The sequence below is a fragment of the Panthera pardus genome, unplaced genomic scaffold (assembly GCF_024362965.1).
Source record: "Panthera pardus isolate Hobbes unplaced genomic scaffold, ASM2436296v1 HiC_scaffold_17, whole genome shotgun sequence".
Lineage (NCBI taxonomy): Eukaryota > Metazoa > Chordata > Mammalia > Carnivora > Felidae > Panthera > Panthera pardus.
Genome location: NW_026526732.1, coordinates 75,180,161 through 75,204,963, shown reverse-complemented (window position 1 = coordinate 75,204,963; position 24,803 = coordinate 75,180,161). Strand labels below are relative to the sequence as shown.

The following is a 24,803-nucleotide window of genomic DNA, read 5'->3' as shown; positions in this document are numbered from 1 at the left end:
ATTAAAATTCATTGTGTGACCCTAAGTAAATGTTTTAACCTCCCTGGACTTCAGTTTCCCACAAAGTGAGGATTCTTTACAAAAGCTCTGCCTCATTTCCTAGCACTAAAATTGTTTGCTACTAAGTGATTTTTCCAAAACCAGACATCATATCTGTGGCTGACTACAAGCCAAATGCAAGATCACTCTACTCAGTAATATTTTACATACATGAAAGTATTGATTTGGGGGCAGTTTGGCAGCTTGGTCAGTCCCAAAACCCATGTAGCCTGCAGGCTGCATTTAATACTCAACTAATGAATGCTGGGGACTACTTATCTGATTCATCTATATTTAGCTTGTACTCAGTTTTTATGACTTTCTAGAAACAAGCTTTTTTTTAATCCTAAAGAATGTTAGGATGCAGTTTTGTACAAAACTGCTTTTTCATTACCACATGGATGAGTTCTAGTAATCACAGTTCTAAGTACTAAGGATACCAAAGTGGTCACGGAGTGGTCTCAAGGGGAGTTTGCTAAGAGGTAATTAATAAGCATCCACTGGACTTAGACATGTATTAACTGCAGAGATGTGCATTATTGCATTATCTGTTTTAGCCGTGTAAACTTTACTATGCTTCAAATACAAATCCATAGACCAAATTCTTGGGGAGATGTTATTGATCATCACAAACATATAATCCCAAGCTTTAAAGGGATGCTCTGAAGGTGACATATCGACAAGTCAGCTGACTTGGAGCTATCGATATTTTTCTCGAGGCTGCTGTTTCACACTGCAAGTTCCAGAAAGGATTTCAGATATTGTGCAGGAAACAGTTATAAAATATTTATTAGCTGAATCTGGACTTTTTAAAAAAGGCCTTCATTTTCTCTAGTAATGGAGACTTTTCCCATCTAGTTAAAGAAAAGATAAAAGCACCTCCTGCAGGAGTGTAGCCAAGGCGATAATTTATACAAGATGCCTTTGAACAATTTCCACATTTTATCACCACCCTAATTTATGCTATCAAATGGCCAAGTTTATTTAGTAAAATGGTTATGTTTTTCCTGAAGTATTTAAAGCAGAGAAATTTCTGTACCTTCCTGAGTAAAAAATTTTATAGGGTCAAACCCAAGGCCTAACTGAAGAATGAAACTATTCTCAGCACATAAATTCTCTTTCACGTAGCAAATGTCTTGCAGGAGAGCTTTTAAGGGTTGAAGCTACTGATTCCTATAAAATAGGCTGTGGAGCCATAAATAACCAGGAAGGGATAATTTTTAATTAAAGCAAATTGTTTTATAAAGTTTAAAAAATCACAAGTCCATGTTTATTTCTTGTCCTGCTTAATTTGTTTATTTCATGTGTGGGGAAAAATAAAAACAGAATTTATGTTAAAAAGTAGTATCAACAAAACAACACAACCAGGGGTATTAAAGAAATATAATTAACTTTTTCTCTTGGGCTTTCTTCTCTATTTCTGTGAAAAAAATATCACTCCTTCCCCAAGCCCTCAACACCAAGGCACCCTCCAAGTCTTACATATAACTTACTCTTTTTTAAACGAAAATAATAGGTAAGTTAGAAATCTTCAAAGCTGACCAAATCCGCTCCTCTATACATGTGTTTTTGCATTTATCAATAGAAAATGTTAAAATTAAATTTTTAAAAAGAGGATATTGATTTATAAATATTTAGCATTCCAAAATAAGGACTGAAGAGCTATCTATCATAAGCAGGAAAACTAACTTTAATAAGCTAAAAATTAAAATTATTTACTTCACTAACAAAAAGCTATAGATAGGCTCAACATGTTTTTCTTGTACTGCGACACTGCTTAAATAATTGACGCAAACAAAAAAAATTTAACAAAGTGTTAAAACTTAAAATTTAGTAAGTGTTAAAACATAATTCATTATGTTCTGTATGTCCTTTAAAAACTAAAAATTTTAGGGGCACCTGGGTGGCTCAGTTGGCTGGGCATCCTACTTCGGCTCAGGTTATGATCTCGCGTCGCGTCGGTGAGTTCGATCCCTGCCTCAGGCTCTGTGCTGACAGTTCAGAGCCTGGAGCCTGCTTCAGATTCTTTGTCTCCCTCTCTTTCTGCACCCCCCACCCCACACTCTGTTTCTCTCTCTCTCAAAAACAAATAACATAAATTTAAAAAAACTTTTTTAAAAACTAAAAAATTAAGAGTCAGTAAAGAAATAGGAACAAGCACTAAGGATGCGACAACTCTATACTTGTAAAACAAAGGGAAGGAAAAAATTCATATCAAACCTAGTATTTTGACTTCATGATACCAAACAAAGACTTAGTTTATTTTCACCAAACCCACAGATTTTTTTTTCACTGACCAAATTTTAAAAACCCAATGTTTTTCATTATGCTGATGTTTCTAGAATTCTTTGTGAAAACTTGTCATATGCATCTTATCATCTCACTTCTATTTGTAGGCTCATTCACTATTGTTATCTATCCAAAATACACCTTTAAAAATATTTTTAAATGTATTGCTTCAAAAATGAACCGACAGTATACAAGCAGTGTGATTCTCCCAGTGTTGACAGCAGTGATGTGTTTGGTAGGTTAGTCCTATAGGAGAAGCTGGACACAGTTCCTGGCTATATATTCTTTACGCCTCAATGCTGCCTTCCTGGAGTTTCAGCGAGTTTTAATAAATGTATTCTCTGCTTTAAAAAAATGAATTGGGGGGCGCCTGGGTGGCGCAGTCGGTTAAGCGTCCGACTTCAGCCAGGTCACGATCTCACGGTCCGTGAGTTCGAGCCCCGCGTCGGGCTCTGGGCTGATGGCTCGGAGCCTGGAGCCTGTTTCCGATTCTGTGTCTCCCTCTCTCTCTGACCCTCCCCTGTTCATGCTCTGTCTCTCTCTGTCCCAAAAAAATAAATAAAAAACGTTGAAAAAAAAAATTAAAAAAAAAAATGAATTGGAAGTAATGTAAGACTCTTAAATGGATAAATACTATACTGCTATAACCAAAACCACAAGAAGATTCCATTAAGTGCTTGTCAAGGTAGAAAAGAAGTCACCCCAAAGGCTCCCTTCAGTCCCTCACCAGTGACCACCTCGGTTACTAAATTATTCAGCTTTTAAAAACTCCTCTGAACAGCAAAGTTAACTAAGAACTAATGTAACAGCAAAAGCCAAGCAAAGTTTTCTCCACACTGAAACAAACATCTAAAAAAAGACAGAATAACTTCAATATATCAGACAACAGGTATTATAGGAATACCTGCAAATCTTCCTACAGAATGAAGAATTTCAGAGGGAATTATTGGCCAGTCCTGTTATTCGTCAGTCTTGTTGATCTACCTGCACTAAGTTAAAGGCTACTCCACTCTCAGTGCATTTCAGCTGCATTTTAGTCCTCCCATTGCACGGTGTTTTAACAATGCCATTACATATGAAGATGAAACCAAACCTCTTCAAGCACTTGAGTGTATTCTGAGAAAAAAATCTCTGTCTGCACCAACTTTGCCTGATTAATCAACTGGAAGAATGAAATATCTGGACTACTACCTGATTGTTTCCTCTCAACACTTTTAAATCAAACAGTCCCTAAAACAAGATAATTGGGATTTTGACTTCCTATAGACACAGCCTATGAATACCAAGTTTTCAAGAAGTGTTAGAATAATTTCTGGAGTAAAATTATAAAACTTTATCAAATATTTCTTTCTAAAAGCAAAATGCTTTTAAAAACATTTAAGGCAAAGCCTTACCCTGAAAAGGCCTCTGGAGAACGTTAGTCTATTATTACTATCACTATCAATACTTATCTTAGAAAATGTTGCACCAAACTGTATTGGAATAGAGTCATATCAATAAATTCAAAAACCCTTGGCACACAGACTAGGGTGATCTGCTTTTTGATAAAAGTAATAGAGTGGAATTCATTATTGTAGCTCTCCCACTTAGTACAAACACCATAAAACACGCCACAGAAAAAATAAACAAGTGTGTGGCTGTCAGCGGAGCCAAGACAAATTTGGAAACTAAAGAACATCAGCTCTCTTGGCAAAGGGGAGTAGTTTCATATTCTAGTTGGAAATCTGAGGGAAAGAGAAACCCCACCATGTTCGAAAAACAGAATCAATAGATTGTTGTGATATCACTAAGCAAATTCTAAACCGTGAGCAGATGCACAGAGGCTACTGACTTAGAATACTGAAGCCCCAGGGCCTGAAAGGCAGGCTATTGATTTGAGATACTGAAGCCCCTGTGCCTAAAGGGCAGGTCTCCTCAAGCCCCCTTCAGAGGTGGCCTGCACTGTGCACCCTGAGAACTTCCATTTTTCAGCCAGCATCACACATCAGAGTTCACCTTAGGAATGGGCAGACTCCAGCACTAGACCCAAAAATAAGTTACCTCCAAGGCCCAGTGTTAGCGACAAATTTTAATCCTCATCAGAAAATGATTTCAAAATCATGTCAGTAAATTTAACTCTTTACCTTGTAATGGAAAATTCACAATAAAAAGTCAAATATATTTATCAGAGCCAAAATGCTCTTCACTAAGACTTACCGGTTACGCCCAGAGTCTCGAAAGCCTTTGGCAAATGGATTCCTATCTATCTTCAGGCGAGTAATCTGCAGAGCAGGAAAAAAGTCATAACAAATATTAGAAATGTCAAGGAAGGTTATTAAAGACAGAAATGGTAGAAGAACTACAAGCAATTCCAAAATTGACTGTGTTCCTCTCCCCTATTTCTCAGGTATTTTATTATTTTAGCTGCAAATCAAAAGAAAATTTCAGAAATCACCTAGACATTCATCTGCTAAGAAAAAGACAATCCCCATCCATACTCAAACTCTGTAAATAAAATTTGTTTTGCTTTTAATATCACTAGAGAAGGAAATTCTGAATCTTCTCTTGATAACTTGTCCTTTGTTTTCAATCCCTCTGAACTAAAGCACTTCCCTTCAACTCTGTGGTAATGGATAACAGCTAATATCCAACTTCTATTTATTCAAGTTATTTATATGCTTGAATGCTATTAAGCTTCAACATATTCCTCTCTTCTTCTGAAGGTAATATACACTTCTTTAACTTTTCTGCCTTTGTATTTTTGTCTCTCTTTGAATCATCTTTATGGCTCTCATCTTAAAGTTTTATTCTTTCCTGTTTTTTTTCTGTTGAATCCTGACCTGGTCAGAGCAATATAGTGAATGTCTAACCAGAGGTAACCACTACTGGAAGACTCTAATGAGATTAAATCCTATTCATGTAGTAGAAATAAATGATGCTTTAATTTTAACTAAAATTTGGGGGTAGAATTTTTACAAATGGCCTAATCATTTCCATTAAACATATTTTTTAGTTATACCATCTTGTAATTGACACTAATAAACAACATCTCATCTATTTCTTAACAGATCTGCACCTTGCCCAAAGGAATTTACAGCCTGTTTTCAAAGAAGCACATCATGCTTTGTTTTTTATGCTCTTTGGTTTAGTGGAATCTACCAAGTTAATGAACATACTTCCGATGGTACCATTTTGGCTAAGGACAAATGAAAACTATTGGATAACACTAAGACCAAAAAAAAAAAAAAGGGGGGGGGCATCTTTGAAAAGTCTTCTGCAGTCCCCTATATTGTCCTCTGTGTGCTCTGTGCAGTACCTGAGATACATGTGCTCCACATGATACTGTCTTAGTATGTGGATAAAACTACCTTATAAAGGATATAATGTAAAGGTTTGCTAATTAATTCAGCATGACTGCCATTCTGTCATTGATGGAGTTCTTTATAATTCATTATGGCTTAATTCTTTGTTCATTTAAATAATATTTAAATAACATTAAATAACTTAAATTTTCATTTAAAGTAGTATTTCAAAAAAGAGTACAGATTTATATAATGGTGCCTTGTCTGAATAGAGATATACTACTATTATCATTATTTTTATTCCTGAGTGCATACTATGTATGCTGTAGTGAGAATTTTATACACATATTTCATTTAATTCTCATGGCAACTTATACGTAGTTATTATCCCAATTTTATGGTTTTTTTTTAAACTGAGGCTTAAGTTTCCTATGGTTTCATAAGGTTACTTGGCAATAGAATTAGGCTGGGACTCTAGGCTTCAGAACCCATGCTAACCACCAGGCTAAGCTGCCTACCAATTTTCCATGAGTTCTTAAAAATAGTAGCCAAGAAGATAAAAAATGAACATCACTGCATTTTGTCATTATCAATTTCCTTTTGAAGTTTCTTACCCTATTAATTGATTGATTTGTCAATGTTTATCAACTGGTGTTAGTCACCAACATGTACCAAAAGCTTATTGTATCTTGTTTATTGTATCACAGAGGCTGGGAGAATACACACATTTGACATGGCTAATTTGTTTGTGCTTGAGACAGAGAAAGAGGCAGAGAGAGAGAAAGAAGATAACTGGGGTTCCTTAAAAGGTAGTGAATATCTCAGCTCTTTTTCTCCTTATGCATTTTTCCTAAAACAAAAAAAAATTCATTCTCTGCACCTAACATATTTTAAGAATATCTTCCTAATAATCTCCAGTCCTTCTAAAGGTTAATTTCATGCTTGTTTCTAAAAGTCTATATAAAAGCATGACAACGTGAATGAGAGAACGGGACATCTTTAGCTGTGGGGCTGGCGTCTCCCCATGGATGAGAGGGGATGAGCCTCCCAGCCCTAAAGTAAGATGCAGAGGACAGGATCCAAACCTCCTCATAAGCTTTAAAACAACAGAAACCACAACAGAGTTTAACATCTAACTGAGATGTAAATAAACGTAATAAGTGGAGAGCTAAAATAATTCTGTTGATCACTAAAACTAAAGAAGAAAAAATCTACCACATACCATATCAGCCTCAACTACATCACGATTTTTTATGAAAACTCGCCGTAACTGCATGGACTAAAAAAATTGCCTCAAATCAATTTTCCACTTACTTGACACAGCCTTAAAGAAATACATACACTTACCAATATCAAAAAGAAATACTTCACCTCTGAAATTATTACTAATTTTATGAAAAGATTACTCCACAATTGATCTCTCAACTTATAAGCCTATGTATCACCTTCTGTCACAATTAAAGCCTATCTTGAAAGAAACAGCCCTTTTTGTATATGTACCAAAATGACTATATAAGATAAATGCCTCTGAAATATTTCCTATAATACATGGATTATAGTTTTAAAATAATGTGTTATCTTTCAAATTCTACTTGTTTATTTCCTAGGCAATCTTTCATATTCTTCTTGTCTATTTCCACATGCTTTTTAATTTTAATTATGACTTTATGATTCCATATCTCAAAATGGAAAGTAAACCTACATTGCCAGTCATGAGACACATTCTTGTCTAAAGAAATTCTCGCGATAGTAGCCTTACTTGGAGAATCACAGAAAAAGATTTTTATACACACACACACACACACACACACACACACACACACTCTGGATGTCTTATATGGCAAATGCTTTATGACAGTTGGTAACACTGAGATACAGTGAAAAGGATAGCTAGCTTTCAATTTACCCCTGAAACGAAAACTCTAGAAAGATACAAACTCTGAGAACAATACCTGCTGATTCTGATAGGCAGTGACAGTCGTGAAGACAGTTTCTGGGAAGGAGAATGCCTTTACTCCGTCCCCAGATGGAACAGGCTTGATGGGAGAAAGATCATCCCCGCAGTCTTTACGGATGACATGGACTCGTGGTTGGTATTTGTGCATAGAATGAAGAATAATCTGTATCAAGGAAAGAAGGCCAAAAATATCAAGAACTTCTGCCCAGTCTTATCACCATGACTAAATATTTAATGTGTAAGAAAAATTGGCAGAAGTGCCAGTTTAATAAAGTATATCAAAAAAGTAAATAAAATATATCAAAATTGTAGAGGAAGGGCTAAGAAGTTATTTGTAAAATATGCATAAAACTACAAAAGGAAAAAGAGAGTCATAATTTTGGTGGAACCTTGTGAATAATCATGAACTTAACATCTAATTTTCTGTTTCTGAAAACACAAGAATAAATTCATCAACATTTTTTTTTAATTTTTTTAAATGTTTATTTATGTTTGAGAGACAGAGACAGAGTGTGAGTAGGTGAGGGGCAGAGAAAGAGAGAATCTGAAGCAGGCTCCAGGCTCCAAGCTGTCAGCACAGAGCCCAACGCGGGGCTCAAACTCACGGACTATGAGATCATGACCTGAGTGAAGTTGGACGCTTAACCAACTGAGCCACCCAGGCGCCCCAACATTTTATTTATAATGAGCCAAATGGAACACAAAACCCAAATCAGTAAAACTAAAAATGAGATTTAAATGATTATTTAAATTCAACCACAGTCATCCCCTAAAAATAAGTATTTGCACACCAAGGTTTTTCTTAAGAGAGCATTTTTCCTCTATTGGTGATGACAACGTGCCTATTCAAGGGCAAAAGGAATTTTAAGAACACCCAAGGGTCTGCCTTGTGTGTGGCTTGCAATATCCCTGGTTTGCCCAGAGAACCCAGTGTCTACACCTTCATGACAATGAAACTTTCAAAACCCAGGCACCTGGGGATGGAAAAGCTAACACACTCAGACTCTACTAGGGAAATCTGATAATATGGTTCAGCTACCTTCTACCCAACGATTTCACTTCTGAGAATTTATCCTAAGGAAATATTTCAAATCCAAAAAAGCACTTCATGTAGAATAGGCAGTGTGCCATTTATAACGGTGGAAAAACAATATGCCACATGAGCAGATTGGTTAGGTCAATGAAAGTCTATACAATGGGATAGGTGCTATTCAGCCATTACTAAAGCCTGTTTAGGACATTTTTAACCACAAAATAAAATGCTTCAGTTTAAACGTTAAATGTTCCAAGTTTATAAACTTATCACAATTATATGAAAATAGAAAATAAAAAGAACCCACCGAAAGCTATGAACAGTGGTCATGTTTAGATGATGGGATTGTGGGTGAATTTTTTTCTCCTTCTGTATACGTTTTATGCTTTCAAGGCATAGGAGGTAGAGTAAAGAAATATCCTTGTCCAGTGAAATTTTTTATTTGCTGCTGAGAGTCCAGTCAGGTATTCATTAATTAGTTCAGTTAACAAAGCTATATCTTTCCTGAGTTACACAATTTGAATTCAGACTTGGGGGTTTGGGAGTTAAGAAAAGAAATACTTAAACTAAGTCTTGGAAAAACACAGTGATTGACCTGCCTCATGTTTTTCAAGACGCAGACAGTTTAATGAAGCCAAATTCAGAATATTCGGTCGGCCCTAAAACAAACAGCTCTATACCTGGAAAGCATGTTTGCTACCATAAGAGGATGTCTCTACTCCCAGGCAGTAACGAGCACAGTGGCCAATTTTGTTTTGTTTTTCACCCTAAAATTTCCTCTCAGGAGAGGAAATGCCTGGGTGGCGGATCTAATGATAGTGCCTACCAGACCCATTTGATGGGGAGGCGATTAGGAGTATAAGGAAAGGGTAAGGGAATACAATAGCTCTCATGGTCACGTGTGGACACACACATGAATCTGCAGCCTCTGGAAAAGTCTCTTTCCAGATCTAAAAAAAGGACAGAACTTCAATAACCCATTAGTGGCTCACAAAAAATCAATTTAAAAGGTCTCAACAAGAAATTTTTTAAATAAATAAAATTATAAAGTAGAAACATCGAGTGTGCTCCTTATAGTAAGGATTAAGTACTGTTTTGCAAAACATTGTTCACTTTGTGTGTGTTTACTTACACTAGGTCATAATGTAACATGTGCGTGTGGTTGTGTGAGCCAGGTAAAACACAAATGCAAGATTTATTCTAATGATTCTAATGATCAGTAAATTCCAGAGAAGAAAAAATGGAGAAAGCTATCTCACATCAAACAAACAAAAATAAATACATAGCTAATTTTGGAAGACTAGAATAAACTAACTTGGAATAAAGGAAACTAAAACTGATTTGGGTTTCTGTTTACTAGTCAATGAACGTAGGTTCTGATTTTATGAAGTCTTTGTTCTCTCAAGCAGATTTCTCCATATTGCTATATATACTTAAGTTTTATTTCCTTCTTTATATCCTTACAGCATTTCCAAGATGACCTAAGGCGGGGTATACTGGAGTAAGGTATAGAAGTAGCTGATGTATGCCTATGTTTGCACATTAAATGGCAACTGCCTATAGTAAACTGGAGATCGATCATTCAAGCAAAATAACATGTTTTCAATATTATCTATACAGATTTAGTATATTCCTGGACGTTTTCAGGTAATGCTAAACAAGCCTAGCTCTTCTGAATAAAATAGCATTATTTGCTTTTTAATGATCTATCAAACTTACAATGATGAGTGGTCAATAACATTTTGCTTATTTAATAGAACAAATAAAACCAGGAGAACTATTGGCCTTATAAACAAGGAGCCCACCATGATAATGCTGAAACTTAAATAATTATATCGGATCTGCATGTACCATGCTCTCTGTTCTGTTTAAATGGAGGATTTTTTGGTTTTCTTTTTGGCATTACCTAGTAACATAGTTACATGGACTAATGTTCATAAACACAGTTTTCTTTGATACACATTTTTTCCACTTTAAAGACACTAGTTCTGAGTCATAAGAAGCATGATATTACTTATCTCTAATATGAAGGGCCTAAAGTGCCTGAAGTTTGACAGACAGGCCAGCTGTGCCTTATAAAACAGCTCAATAAGGAAACATTACCTGCCGACTCTGGAAATTTTCTAGATGACCTAAATGCCAGTGTTGGAACAAGTCAAGCAAAGGGCCGAGGAAGAGCAGATACTTAGCTCCCTGCATTATTGGTGATCACTGGTACTGACTCATTTTAAAGGTAGGGGTCAAGACAGTAACATCGGATCACAAGCTCCATGGCAAGATGACCTTGGTTTTGTCTCAGATGTGATGCTGAATATACAACACTCCTTACAACTGTGTACTTTCAAGTTCATCAGCTCATCTGATTCACTCAAAATCCTCTGGTTCTAATAAAACACATGAGAAAAACAAGCCTCAGAGCGCCAAAGTGACATGCTCATGAACATGAACATGTTGGATCTCCAAGCTGTTGCAAGTTTTTCTCAAGGAGATCTTGGCAATCTCCCTTGTAATACCTTGCTTCCCTACCTGAATCTCAAGCAGAAATGAAAGAGGGTGAGGACAAACTTAGAGCTAGGGTGACAATGTCACCAACCCTTTGGCAGCTGAGAAAGAGACCCTTCACAGGTCTCCTGACTATGGCAGGCTGGCCATGCTTCCTTCCAAAGCACCCCAGCACTGTGGGTAGGAGTCCTGCCAATGTTTAAAGACACCATTACCTGTTAAACATCTTCTAATTTTTCAGAGATGTCCGTGTAAAATGTTTCCCTCCAGACAACAAACTCCAGATGAACAGGGAACCATGCACACGATGAGAAGGAAATACCTTACCCAAGCATGCTAACCATCTACACATGGGTAGCCCAAGGACCGGTCTTGGCTGTATACAATCCAATGTAAAGCTGGCTACAGATTCGCCATGAAGTAGAGATTATAAAGTCTTTACAACATTCAAGGATTAGTTGTGGAGGGGTAGGACATTCCAGTCTAGATTCTCTTCAATATTCCTCTCTAGATAATCCCTGGTATTTGGAAAGATGAAGTCACATTGAGGAAAACCTAGTAGCACATAACCTCATGTCTCATGCAGTTCTAGGTTCAGTCACAGCCCTGTGAAGATTTGAGTCCTATGTTAAACACACTGTGTTTAATAAAAGTCCCAAGTCTACATGCAGTTCTCAGGTCACTATGTTGAATGCTTATATACTTTTAGAAGAGTAAAACTGGGAGGTGAGAGGCCAAAAAAGGTAAGAAAGCAAAATTCACCTCTAATTTGTGTCTACAGCTTGATTAATTAGAAATTAGTATCACTTCTTTCAGAATTTGCAGTTAGGGGGACTTTCACCATCTGATGACAGAGGGGTGAGTTCCTAAGAGGTCTCTGAGTCAAGAAAAGGGCTACTGAATTAGAAAGTTCCACCATAATGGTACAACTATATTCTTAGATGCTGAATCACATCAACAATAGAGTAAGAGGGGCACCTGTGTGGCTCAGTTGGTTAAGCATCTGACTCTTGATCTCAGGATCCTGAGTTCAAGCCCTGCATGGGGCTCTGCACTAGGCGTGAAGCCTACTTAAAAATAAACAAATAAACAATAGAAGGAGGAACAATTTCTTAATCTCCAATCTAACCTCACCTGGGTTCATCAAACTGAGTAAAAAAATACAATAGACACCTTATTCATGAAGCCTTCCCAATCTCTCCTGGCTGAAATAATGTGGCATCTGTATTTCTCTGGGCAGACAGCATGATCATCTGTGTGCATGTCTTCTCTCCCCATCTAGGTTAAATCACTGAAGGCAGAGACTATGGCTTTCTACATTATAATACATTTTACAAAGTCTTAAAAAATATTTTTTTAAGGGGCACCTGGGTGGCTCAGTAGGTTAAGCATCTGACTTCAGGTCAGGTCATGATCTCATGGTTCGTGGGTTCCAGCCCTGCATCGGGCTCAGTGCTGACAGCTCAGAGCTTGGGGCCTGCTTCAGATTCTGTGTTTCTCCCTCTGCCCCTCCCCCACCCATTCCGTGTGTGTGTGTGTGTGTGTGTGTGTGTGTGTGTGTGTGTCTCTCTCTCTCTAAAATAAACTTGAAAAAAAATTAATAAAAATAAATTTAAAAAGATATAATTTTTTAAAGATAAAACAATGGAAAAGAGCATCTTCCCTCCTACATTCTCCTCTAGTATCAACTGATTCATACATTTTTACCATGTACAAAGGCAATTTTCTTGCTTCCAAAATAGGTACATATCTTTATCTCCCTGTTTCCCACACTCATTAATTACCTACCCTGTATTAAAATATTACATCCTGCCATAACCTTAAAAGAAAAATTTCACTGATAGATGACACATTTCTCTAGATTTTTACTGTTTTCTATGTTTTTGTTTTTCGTAAAAGTGAAATATTATAATTATTTAGGTATAAGCAATTGAATTTCAATTGCAATGTATTCTTTTGTGTTTAAACAAATGCTATGTGATGATTAATTTTATGTGTCAACTTGGCTAGTCCATGTTCCCTAGATATTTGGGCAAACACAGTCTGGATGTTGCTATGAAGGAATTTGTAAATTTTTTTAAGTTTATTTATTTATTTTTGAGAGAGAGAGCATTAGGGCAAGTAGGGGAGAGGCAGAGAGACAGGGAGACAGAGAATCCCAAGCAGGCTCCATGCTGTCAGTGCAGAGCCCAATGCGGGAGTCAAACTCAAACTCACAAACCATGACAAGACCTAAGCCAAAATCGAGAGTCAAACATTCAACTGACTGAGCCACCCAGGTGTCCCAGTGAAGTTATTTTTTAGACAAGGTTAATATTTAAGTCAGTAGACTTTGAGTAAAGCAGATTACCCTCCATAATGTGGGTGGGCTTTATTCAATCAGTTGAAGGCCTTAAAAGAAACAGACTGAGGTCCCCTGAGGAAAAAGGAATCCTGCTTTGAGACTGCCTTCATGCTTGAGATGCAGGATCAACTCTTCCCTGGGTCTCCAGCCTGCTGCTGTAGTTCTGGGACCTACCAGCCCCCACAATTACGTGAGCCAATTCCTTAAATAAATCTCTCTCTATGTATATATTTATACACATTCTACTGGTTCTGTTCCTCTGGAGAATACTGTTTGACAGAAAGTCTAATGAGATTACAAACTTTAAATTATATAGATAAATTACCATATCTACATCAAATATTGCAGATACATTAAGTATTAGATATAAAGCCAGTTACCTGATGTGAAAAATTTAGAATTAGAAAGTGATTTAAATTACTGAAAGAAGTATGTACTTTATATATGACAGTGTATAGTTTTTAGACCCAATTATCTCTTTAAAAGATATATTCTTAAACTGTAGGACTCTGAAAAGTAGAAGATACTTAAGCTTTTGAAAACAAGTCACACTTAACAGTATTATTTTTAAATTAAAAAAAAATTGTTTAACGTTTATTTATTATTGAGAGACAGAGAGAGACAGAGCATGAGCACGGGAGGGGCAGAGAGAGGAGACCCAGAATCCGAAGCAGGCTCCAAGCTCTGAGTTGTCAGCACAGAGCCTGACGCGGGCTTGAACTCACAGTGAGATCATTACCTGAGCTGAAGTCCGACACTCAAGCAACTGAACCACCCAGGCGCCCCTATTTTTAAATTTTCTATTCCAAAAACAAAAGACCCCTCAATGAACAGGCTGGCAATATTTCAGTCCGCTCCCTCAATGAGACAGAAGAAACTAGTGTTCCTTCCCTGAAGTCAAGTGAAAACTGTTACAACTTGACTGTGTAAATAAAGAATAAAAACAGAAATAACTACTGCACTAAAATACAGAGCATGAAGTTGGATTCAGAAATGAAATCTACTATGTTGCTTTTCTGATTTTTTTTTTTTTTAAGTAGGCTTCACACCCACCACTGTGGGGCCTGAACTCAGAACACTGAGATCAAGACCTTAGCTGAGATCAAGAGTCAGACCAATGAAGCCCTCTGATTTTGTTTTCAATCATAAAAGGCAACAAACAAACAAAAGCAGTGTAAAATAGATGTGTCTTAAAAATCTAGATACTGAATTTGTACCACAATGAAATTTATACTTGAATGTTTTTAAGGTCATTGCTTAAGATACTATCTAGCAGTTTACAAATCATACCCCGTCATAAGTGTATTACTAGGTTATGACAGTTTGCATTTTTGTTTGAAAAGATTTGCTTATAAATATGCTATCTTTATGTTACACTTTGAGAAATGAACTAGTTGATATTCGATATTCCTTTTATGTATGATGTGTTCTTCAAAAGATATTTCAATCCTGCCTCAATCAAAACCCTCTCAAATAACAAAAACCTAATAGAAATGCTAGCTTTTGATGAAAATCAGCATGTATCCAGAGTTACTTATTTATTAAAATAATAAGGTAGAAATATTGCCTACGAATAATATTGCATAACAACAAGGCGTTAAAAATCACTACATTATTGGAATGACTGACTTTGATTTACATATGTTTCAGCAATTTTAAGACTAAAAAGAATTGTTACTGTAACATTTTGACACATTAGATGAGATTATAAAAATGGGACACAAATAGTGTAAGCCTAGACCATTACTGAGAAGCAATAAGCTTCAAGAGGGAAAAGAGCTAGATGCAGGCAGGACACAATAAACCATTATCCCTGTTGACCTAACTCCTAAGTATTCATAGTCAGACCATAATAATTAGCACCTTATAGGGTTACAAACATATGTTTTGGCTAAAAAAGTCTGCCTGAGATTCTTTCATTTTAATACAAATGCAGTATCTAGTTTTAACCTATTAAATGTTTCATAGGATATGCTTCAGGCCACAGGCGTAGTCTCTGATGCAAATATAACCTTGATTTTGCACAGATTAAGCACATGCTGACCAACCAAGAGAGGAATATTATGATCTGAGAGAAGTTCATGCCATTCAGTCAGACACAGTACATATATGTCTACACCACCAATGGTGGCACCTTAGGGAAGCCATCTACTCACATGGCCTTGGTCATCCAGTTCATTGTTGGTGAGCTTCAGCTTGTCAAAGCTGATCACTTGTCTCATCCAAGTCTCCCCAGAGGCAGGCGAGTCCGGATGAATGTACACCCGTGGTGGCACAGGGGAGTCAGCATTACCTGCCACCATCCATTTAGAGCTGTGGTAAACATACCTAGAAGGCAATGACAAGGCTCAGTATATAGAATATTGCTTTCTTGGAATTTACAAGTCAGTAGAATCAGACAAACTGAATATCTTATTTTTTTTAAGTCTAAAAAACAATTTGCTCTTTACATCCAATACACATAAAGTAACATTTCAAGGGGCGCCTGGGTGGCGCAGTCAGTTAAGCGTCCGACTTCAGCCAGGTCACGATCTCACGGTCCGTGAGTTCGAGCCCCGCGTCAGGCTCTGGGCTGATGGCTCAGAGCCTGGAGCCTGTTTCCGATTCTGTGTCTCCCTCTCTCTCTGTCCCTTCCCCGTTCATGCTCTGTCTCTCTCTGTCCCAAAAATAAATAAACGTTGAAAAAAAAAATTTTTTTAAATAACATTTCAAGCACTTTTCAAAAAACTCTCGGAGGCAGCCGTGGTTTACAGACCTTTCAGAGCAAGTGATGTGTTAAGGCTTTATGCACACTATCACCACCATAAATTCAAGTATCTTCATTCTTATGATTCACACTTATTCACACTAGACATTCCATCTGCATACTGATATTTTCCATTTTTCACCTGGATATTCATTTGACATGAAGAAACTATTAAGTTGTCAAGCTCACCTTTAAGTGAATCTCAAAACACCTTGAGAGCTATACCTTTAAAGTGCCCACTTCCTTTAAGACCACTTCCCATTTTAGGAATGTACAGGCTGATGAGGTCAATGGTGGAAAGGCAAGGGGAAACTGTCAAAAGTTCCATACTTTCATTTTCTTAGAAAAAAAGTTTAGCTATTATCATTTAGAACATTTTTCTAATTCAGTTAAGCTAAAAATTGCAGATAATGTATTAAGTTTAACTTAAAAATTTTGTATAATGAAAAAATGTAGGTCTTTATAGCCTATATTTCTCTTTCTCAACCCTTATAAGAAAATTCTTCAGTTTTCAAATTCCACTAATAAGAATATACATCAAACTTTGAAAATAAGGGCATATCTAATTAATATTACTTTTCAAATTAAGAGACCAAACATCCTCTTCTGTTCATTTAAGTGTTTCAAATATATTGACTCCATAAGAACAATACATTTAAATAATAATGTTTTAGGTAATAAATAAGATCATAATATTCAATCCTATATTCAGATTATCATTTATTAATGTTAATCTAAAATTCGCTAATTCAAAAACTAGAAACTAGTATATGATGATTCACTTAGAAAAGGGTATAAAATGAAATTACATACTTAGGTGTTTTCCTTCCATTTGTATTTTAAAATATGACATACAATTTAAAGCAATAATTTGTGAATAGTCTCAGAGAATTCTACCGGTGTTATATGCAAATTTCTTTTAGAAATAGCATGACAGATTTTCATAACATCTCTGGTAAGGCTCTCTGTTTCACCTAATGTCATATATTTTATTCTCTTTTGAGCTCAATATGCCTTCTATTCTTTAATTCCTTTCCTTGGGGAAAAAATATATAATCACAAAATTAAAAATAATTTTTAAAAATTTCCCTGAATTGGTATAATGAATTAGGCTTTTGTGAATATTAATTTTACATTACAATAAATCACAAGTATTTTTAACAATCAAATATCACTCTTTGATAGCAGAAAATAACCAAAAAATTTTTTCTACTATTCCTAAAAAAGTTAGAAAATGCAAATCTTAGAAATTCAAGAAAAAAACTGCACTACAGTTATTCCAAAAAAATCCACACCCACCAAGAGAATACACATTACATGTTACATATTCTTTGTGAAACATTCTTAATACAACTGCTAAAACCAAACTTATTGGTAGGCATTGTAAGTGAAAACAAATTAATGATTTACAATTTGATCTTTCAAAATTTGACATCTTAATACTATACTTGCAAATACTATCCTAGCAAATTTTCTTGCTTTATGTGAGAATAATAAGAATCAATTAAGTCAAAGAAACCACCCAAAATACATGAAAGATATTTGGAGAAATAGGAGAGAAGTTTGGAAGAGAAAGGAATAATTTCTAAGCTCATTACGAATTACATTATCTTTCTCAACACAAAAGCTAAATTAGAATATGGATTTTTAAACCAAGTATATTTAAAGACTAAATGCCTTCTAGCTTCTACCACGTAGTAGATAATTTTAGCAAACTCCTTAATGAGTTGTTTAATTAAAATCAGTAACAATACAAAACACAAATAATAAAACTGTCTTTTTTATTACCCATTCTTTTAGCATTCCATGTGTGCCTGTACTAATTGAATCTATATACTTTTGACATGATAAGCCTGTTTCAAAAAAGTACTCCCTAAATTTTAAAAAGTGATGAAAACCAAATCTGACTTCATTAAAAAACTTACTAAATGCTCTAGCTGTTTATAAAAATTAAAAAATACATAGAAACAAAGAAGACAAAATTTAAAGCAGCATCTTCTGATCTTCTACTCGAAATTTCCTTTTTTAAATGTTAGCATTTTTAACTCCTCAGGAAAGTAAAAAGCATTGTCATTGAAAACTGCTGACTGGCTTATTTGCAGAAGAAAAAGAGCAGAGGTAGGTTTGAAACTGAAGAATGTGTATCTTTTCCAACTTTACCTGATATCCAAATAAATATATAGTCTTTCAAAATGTAAATATTACAACATTCTTTTTAAATCTACTGTGTTAACTACTAACCAAAAAACAACAGTTAACAAATTCATTACCAGTTTAAAGATGTCCTAATATCGTAATGAATTAGGAGATTCTATTTCCTAAATTATAAAAATCCTCTAATATTAAAGGAAAAAAAGCCTACCAGCAATTATGATTTTGAACATAACAAGGTAAAGGGAATTTCTTTAAAGATTGAAACAATCACAAAGAAAATGAAACATTTCGCTGAATATTATGTATACCTACAAATTTAACATTTCCTCTCAAAATCCTAATTGAAAAGTGAATCATTATAAAAGACACAGTTTAGCAACACTAAACTAGCCCTTATTTAAAGTTATCAATACTTAAAAAACATTTCTTCTATATCTGTTAAAAGCAAAACAAAAATTAAGTTTCCACATTTACTGTAAGAGAAGGCACCATCTGGGCTACTGGAACTGTCGGGAGTTGGGTTATAGATCTAGAAATTCTACAGGCTTCTGGAAACAAACATCATAGTTATCACAGATGAAACAGGCATAGCCTGTAAACTCCTAGCATTTTCTTATCCTCTTGTATCCATCTGATCACTGTACCTGTATCTTTTGTTGTCCACTGGCACAATGTCCATGGCAATGTAATATTGCTGGTGAGGATCTAGTCCTGAGATCTTCACTCTCATTGCTGGAAACATGCGCCTATGCATACGGAGGGGAGGAAAGAGGTTATGTGTTTTGTTTTTGTTTGTGATTAGGCATGGACAATGAATAAGCCAAGAAACCTAGGGAAACCTCTCTGTTTTTCATACGGAAAAATTTATAGCATTCACTTTGGTAATGTAATTCAAAGAATCAGAATACAGGACACATCAAAACTGAGGCTTTTAAATATAATTTGTTGTACACTGTCAAGCACTGTGTTTACTGAAATGTCAGTCCAGCTTAAAAGGAAAAGAACTGTACACTGAAGGAGTAACAGCACTAAAAAAAAAGCAGCTTATGTCTTAAACAAAAATCAATAAGCATATTTACTTTAATAATACGAATAACAAAATGTTCCAAATGGTAGAAATAGAAAATCTGAATTTGTACAAGTGATAAAATATATTATAATGTGAAATTTTAAAAGGGTTATAAAAAACCACAAGGAGCCAATGTGCCATGCTATAACCAAACAATATGTTCTTTATTGAGACAGGACTTCCTGTCTGCAGCATGGTAAAGGTGAAGTGCAAAAGTTGCTCTAAATTTGAAAGGTATAGTAAAACTTCTTTATTGAAAGCAGAAACTAAACACAATGTATATTTACCAAATCATTCCTTCCCCCACTATACCCTGGAAATACTTTCCTATTTAGCTGCACTTACTCAAACTTTGCTAATTAAAACAAATGAAAATCTGCATTTCTCTAGGCTTCCCAGAGATGCATATCAGAGATGCATATCAGAGATGCTAAAGTACACTCAGCTATCCTTTAAAAAGGATACAGTAGCATGAGTATAACAGTAAATTATTGTATATTAAAAAACAAATAGAGCAGTTCTCTTTTTTTAAACTTTCATCTAGAGATTTATGCCTAAGACCCTGCCAGTTAATCTAATTTTTGCTAATTTAACCTTGTAACACAAATTTTAGTACTGTTATTTACTAAAAACTTTTTCTATAACACTAATGCCATTTAAGACCACTTCCAGAGTAAAGAAAGTCCATTATTCCTAACTAGGCATGAGAACAGTTTAATATGCTGCTGTTTTAGTGTTATTTCAGTGCACCTGTAAGATAAAGAGTAAAGGTCTTTAACTACATCCTTTATAAGACAACTGTTGCTTTGTGTTGTTGAAGACTGAATTTGGATCATTAATAAAAGCTCCGTGAAAATGTAGAAGGTAGCATATGGATTCAATAAAATATGTTTTTGTAATTTCTAATAAGTTTGGATACTTTTATGCTATCCAGGTTTTTGCCATGTGTATTCCCTGAAAGAGTTGCTGTACTTTTTAAAGTTCTTTTTTAAGAAGATATTATTCATAGATTTCACTGCACTAAATGAACTGAAAACTTTAACATGCAAAGACGTCTGTGCTTCCCTCAAATTAATGGTATCTGCCCAACAAAACTATTTATTTTACTAATGAGTGTGCAAATTTCACATTTTCAAAAAACAGATATAACTTCTTACATTTTTGCGTGTGTGGTATCCTTCAACAAATTTAGGCGAATGTGTTAGATTTCATTTAGAAAAAAAATGGAACCATGTAACTGGATCCACCAACAGAATGGTTTTTAAAAACCGGGTAATTATTTTTGCAGCGACTGTACATGTATTACTGATAATTCCAGTAACTTTTCACTCTAATATAATATCAAAATAGCACAAGACGTTCTTACATTGCTAGGAAATCTTTTGATAAAGAACCAACTTGGAAGTCCGGAATCTTTTTTAAAAAAGAAGCAAATTATAGTTTTCTAAAGAGTAAACTGCGCTTTTTAAAAAAGGACGGGTTAAGGAGAGTCGTCTGTTCCGTAGTTTCGGAATCGATAACTAGAGCCTAAATAAATGCATGGACAGACGTAAACAGAACCACGAATTTGGAACTACCCAGCACACGGAGTATCAACCGCAACAGCCACCGCTTCGGCGGGGACGGTGATTTTCTCCCTAACATCCAAGAGGGCGGCGGGGCTGTGCCCCTCACCGACTGCACTGCGGTGTGGGCAGGCAAAGCCAGTCTCAAAAGTGAACCACAACCCGGGCCTTGTCTTGTCCGTACAAAAGTGCTAACCAGAGACTCCACAGCTCTGCAGGCCCTCCTATTTCCTAACCCATCGTGGGTGAGGCCAGGGCCGGGGCGTTCGCGACAGATCGCCCTTTACCTGCCAGCCTTGGTGATGATCATCTCCGTGCCGATCTCGTGAAAGCGCTTCCAGAGCTCTGCTCCCTGCAGATCCACCCGCGGGGCCTGCGGCGAGGGCAGCGGGGTCCCCGGCCGTGCCAGGGCGGGCGCGGGGGACCCCTTCGGGGATCCTCCGGGGGACGCCAGCGGGGAAGCGCCCTGCAGGAAGCCGTCCTCACAGCCGCCTGGGCAGCAAAGGGCAAAGAGGGGTAACTGGTGAGGGCTTTGAGAGGGGAAGTCGAAAGGGGAGACTGACTCCTGGAGGGCGGCTGGGGAGACCAAAAGGACCAGGAAAAAAGGGGGAGCTTTCGTGCCTTCGGATTCTTCTAACAAACTGGTCCACGAGTAGACAACCGCTCTGCCTACCAAAGGGACTCGACGTGCAAGCGGAACCCCAGAGTCCCAAGGCACGAGGGCCGCGTCCACTCCTCCCTCCGGGCCTCCGCCTGGTCAAGGCCCCAAAATAAGTTTCGCGCCGCTGCCATGGTCTAGATAAGTGCCCAAAAGAGTCTGAAATGGGTTCCGGAGTCCAGACCCCCAGTGCAAACCCCGGCAAACCCGAAACGCACGCTGCAAAACCGCCTGGCGTCTGGATCCCTGGTCCGAAGTGCCTGGGCCTCCCTTCCCGTTAGGCTTCCGAGGCGGCTCGCTTTGGGCCCGGCCGGAGGCATCTTCTAGAAAGCTTTTCAGACTCCACTCCCGCCAAACTCCCCGACCGCCCTGAACTCCTTAGCCAAGCAGCGAAGGGATGAGAAGGGAGCTAAAAGCCAGCCCACGGTGTCCGTCGGCCTTGGTGTCGGGAATCCAGAGGGGAAGGGAAGGGTTCGGCTACCCCTCGGGAAACCACGTTTGCAAATACACCGCCCTCTTCCTGGTTTGCCCAAACTGTTTAGGGCATTCGTTCCGGTCTCGGGGGGGGGTTATGCCGTCGCTCCCCCCACCCCCTTGTTTTTAAAAGTTAGGAAAGAAAAAAGAGCACCCATTGGCTGGAACCCCAAGGGAGGCAGATGCGGAAGGCAAAGCCCTACATCGCCAAGAGCCGAAAAGAGCAGCGGCTGAGGGCGCGGGTCGCCAAGTGGGCTGTGGCAGCCTGAAATGCGAGGCTAGGAGCGGCATTTTAACCTTCTGGAGGGCGACCAGAGTTGAATGGCGAGAGCGGCCAGGGCGGCTGTGAGCTTCGCGCCGGGACACCCAAAGCCAACGCGCTGGTGGCAGAATTGCCTCAGGCACGGACGGGTACCGCGCGCGCGCACTCCTACTACTCGCCGAAGTTCAGATTCCCCGCGGGACCGGGAGGGACGCGCGGGGAAGAAGTTAGGCGGGAAAGGGCCGACTCACCCACGGCTCCCCGGGAGCCGCAGCTCCGTTCCAGGTCTGCGCAGCTCCGGGCGGGCCCGGATACCGCCCCGGCCGGTGGCGGGAGTGCAGCGTTTTCGTCTCCCTCAGAGGATTCCTTTTCACCGGCGCCACTGCCGCGGCTACAGCCTCGGTCATCTACGGCCCCCGCAGCCTCTTCCGCGCCCAGCTTTCGTCGCTTCTTCTGAAGCTGTTGCTGCTTCTCGGCGCCTATCAGCGCCTCCACCGAGAAGGCGTGCGCCTTCAAGCTTAGCATGCTGCACGGCGAGCCCCTCCGCTTCTCGGCCATCCCCGCCGCCTGGCGCCCGCCCGCCCCTCGCGCATATACACTCAAGCGGGCACACGCACACACTCGCTCTACTCCCCCACCAAAATTTGAACGGCTCTCGGGGCCTCCCGCAGGCCGATCTGGCCCCTTCCCCGCCGCGGGCAAAAACAAATTTGGCGTTTCCTCTTTCTCGCTTGGGTTGGGATCCGAGGAACCAGCGACGCGCCCGCCAAGTTTCCTTCCCTCGATCTCTCGCGCGCGCTCTCTCACTGATGCACTCCTTCGCTCCCACCCCCTCCACCTCCTCCTGCTGCTCCAAGATCTGCTTCGACTGATGCGCCAGAGAGGACTACCATGGGTAAAAAACACTCTGCGGACACAAATTAGGGATTGTAATTGAAATTTGTTGCCTTGATCTGTCAGCACTTCCAAGCAGGAGAGCGGTGGGAAGAACTTGCTCATTAGTGTCAATAAAGCGGCAGGGGTGGAGTCTGAGGCCATGTCAATCATCTGGCAGCCCAACCAATCAGGAGGTGCCGACTCCGCGCAGCCCGCGCCCACTTCCTTACAAGGTTGCAGGAGGAAAAAAAAAAAAAAAAAAGAGTGAAAAGCGCCGCCGTCTGGCTTGGAAGTGCCAGCCGCGGGCGCTGAACCCAGTCTTTCTGGCTGCCTTAACCCATTCCAGCCCCTGAGTCTCTAGTTTTCCTCACCTAGACCTGGAAAGTGTGAGGCTCCTGGCTTTAAACCGAGTTGGTCACCAAAGTTAGAATATCAAGACTCTTCCAAAAAACCTTAAACTCCAGTCCGACTCCCTTATCACTTAATTTTGCTACAACTCGCAACATTTTCGGGTGGAGACAATTCACAGCCACGAAGCCCGCCTTTTCTCATTTAACATTCCTCATTTAAACATTCCTGCCTTTAGTAGCGCCCATTCTGTGCCACGAATGGCACTAGGGTTGCTTATTTTTGTTTCTTTACTTGTGTTTTACTTAGCGGATTTTTTTGGGGGGAACGTGTGGGAATTCAAGATATATTTAAGTCCTTTATATTTAAGAGAGCGAACTTTTTTTACATTATCGCTTAGTCTCTCATATTTACTAGTCTGTAAAAGCACGCCCTTTCTGAAGCCTCCCTTTCCTCTCAAAGTATGATAATTAATTTCAAAACGTAAGTCTTAGGATTTTAATTCTGTGTGGCTTCAATGATAAGGACTTAGCTTCAAAACCCCAAAACTTCGCACGATGAAATGAGTTTTAAGGCACGATAAAATTTCCATTGCAGCTTTTTAAAAAAGTTTCTATAATTTAACCTAACTCCATATTTGTCCTGCTTTAGAAAATTTGCCACTTCTTTTCTCAGTTTTTTAAAGAGTCAACTTGTTTCTTCAAGACAAATTAAAAAAAAAACAAAAAACGCTTTTTAATTGAATAACACCAAACATGCATCTGTACTGTTTGTACTTTCAACTCGATTTTTTTGTCAAACCCCAAATGCGTTTGGTGTAAAGAGAGCAAATTTCGTGTAGAATAAAATTCCTAATACATATTACTCTTAAATCTTTGGTATAAAAGACACAACAAAGGGCTGTTGTTTGCTCGCTCGCTCAATTCAACTTCTACAACTGCTGGGTTCCTCATTATCTCCGACTTCTCTCTAAACTTTCAGTAGAGTAATACAGGGAGTAGCTTTCGCCACTGAAATCTTTGTACCGTAGCTCCCGGGAATATGCGGTTCCTCTGAGGTAACCTTCTAGAAGAGAAGGAACCTGAGCAGGAGGTGCCCTCGGTTATCCACGAACTCGCCGCCCTGCGGGGCCACAGCAACCTGAGTCAAAAACGACTCGGCAACACCCTCGCGGAAGAGGGCTTTTTTAAATGCTTAAGAAACCGA

General features: G+C 38.3%; 1 protein-coding gene across 1 annotated transcript in view; it reads right to left on the bottom strand.

Annotated features, from left to right (window-relative positions):
- The window catches only part of TBX18 (T-box transcription factor 18), a 29,770-nt gene extending 6,396 nt beyond the window's left edge, over positions 1-23,374 (bottom strand). The window contains exons 1-6 of the mRNA XM_019442780.2: positions 22,625-23,374; positions 21,267-21,471; positions 18,990-19,091; positions 15,602-15,773; positions 7,562-7,729; positions 4,525-4,589 (exon numbers count right to left, since the gene is read on the bottom strand). Coding sequence (XP_019298325.2) covers positions 4,525-4,589; positions 7,562-7,729; positions 15,602-15,773; positions 18,990-19,091; positions 21,267-21,471; positions 22,625-23,372 — 1,460 coding nt within the window. The 5' untranslated portion in view covers positions 23,373-23,374. The remainder of the gene's footprint in view (positions 1-4,524; positions 4,590-7,561; positions 7,730-15,601; positions 15,774-18,989; positions 19,092-21,266; positions 21,472-22,624) is intronic.
- Between the last annotated feature and the right edge of the window lie 1,429 nt (positions 23,375-24,803).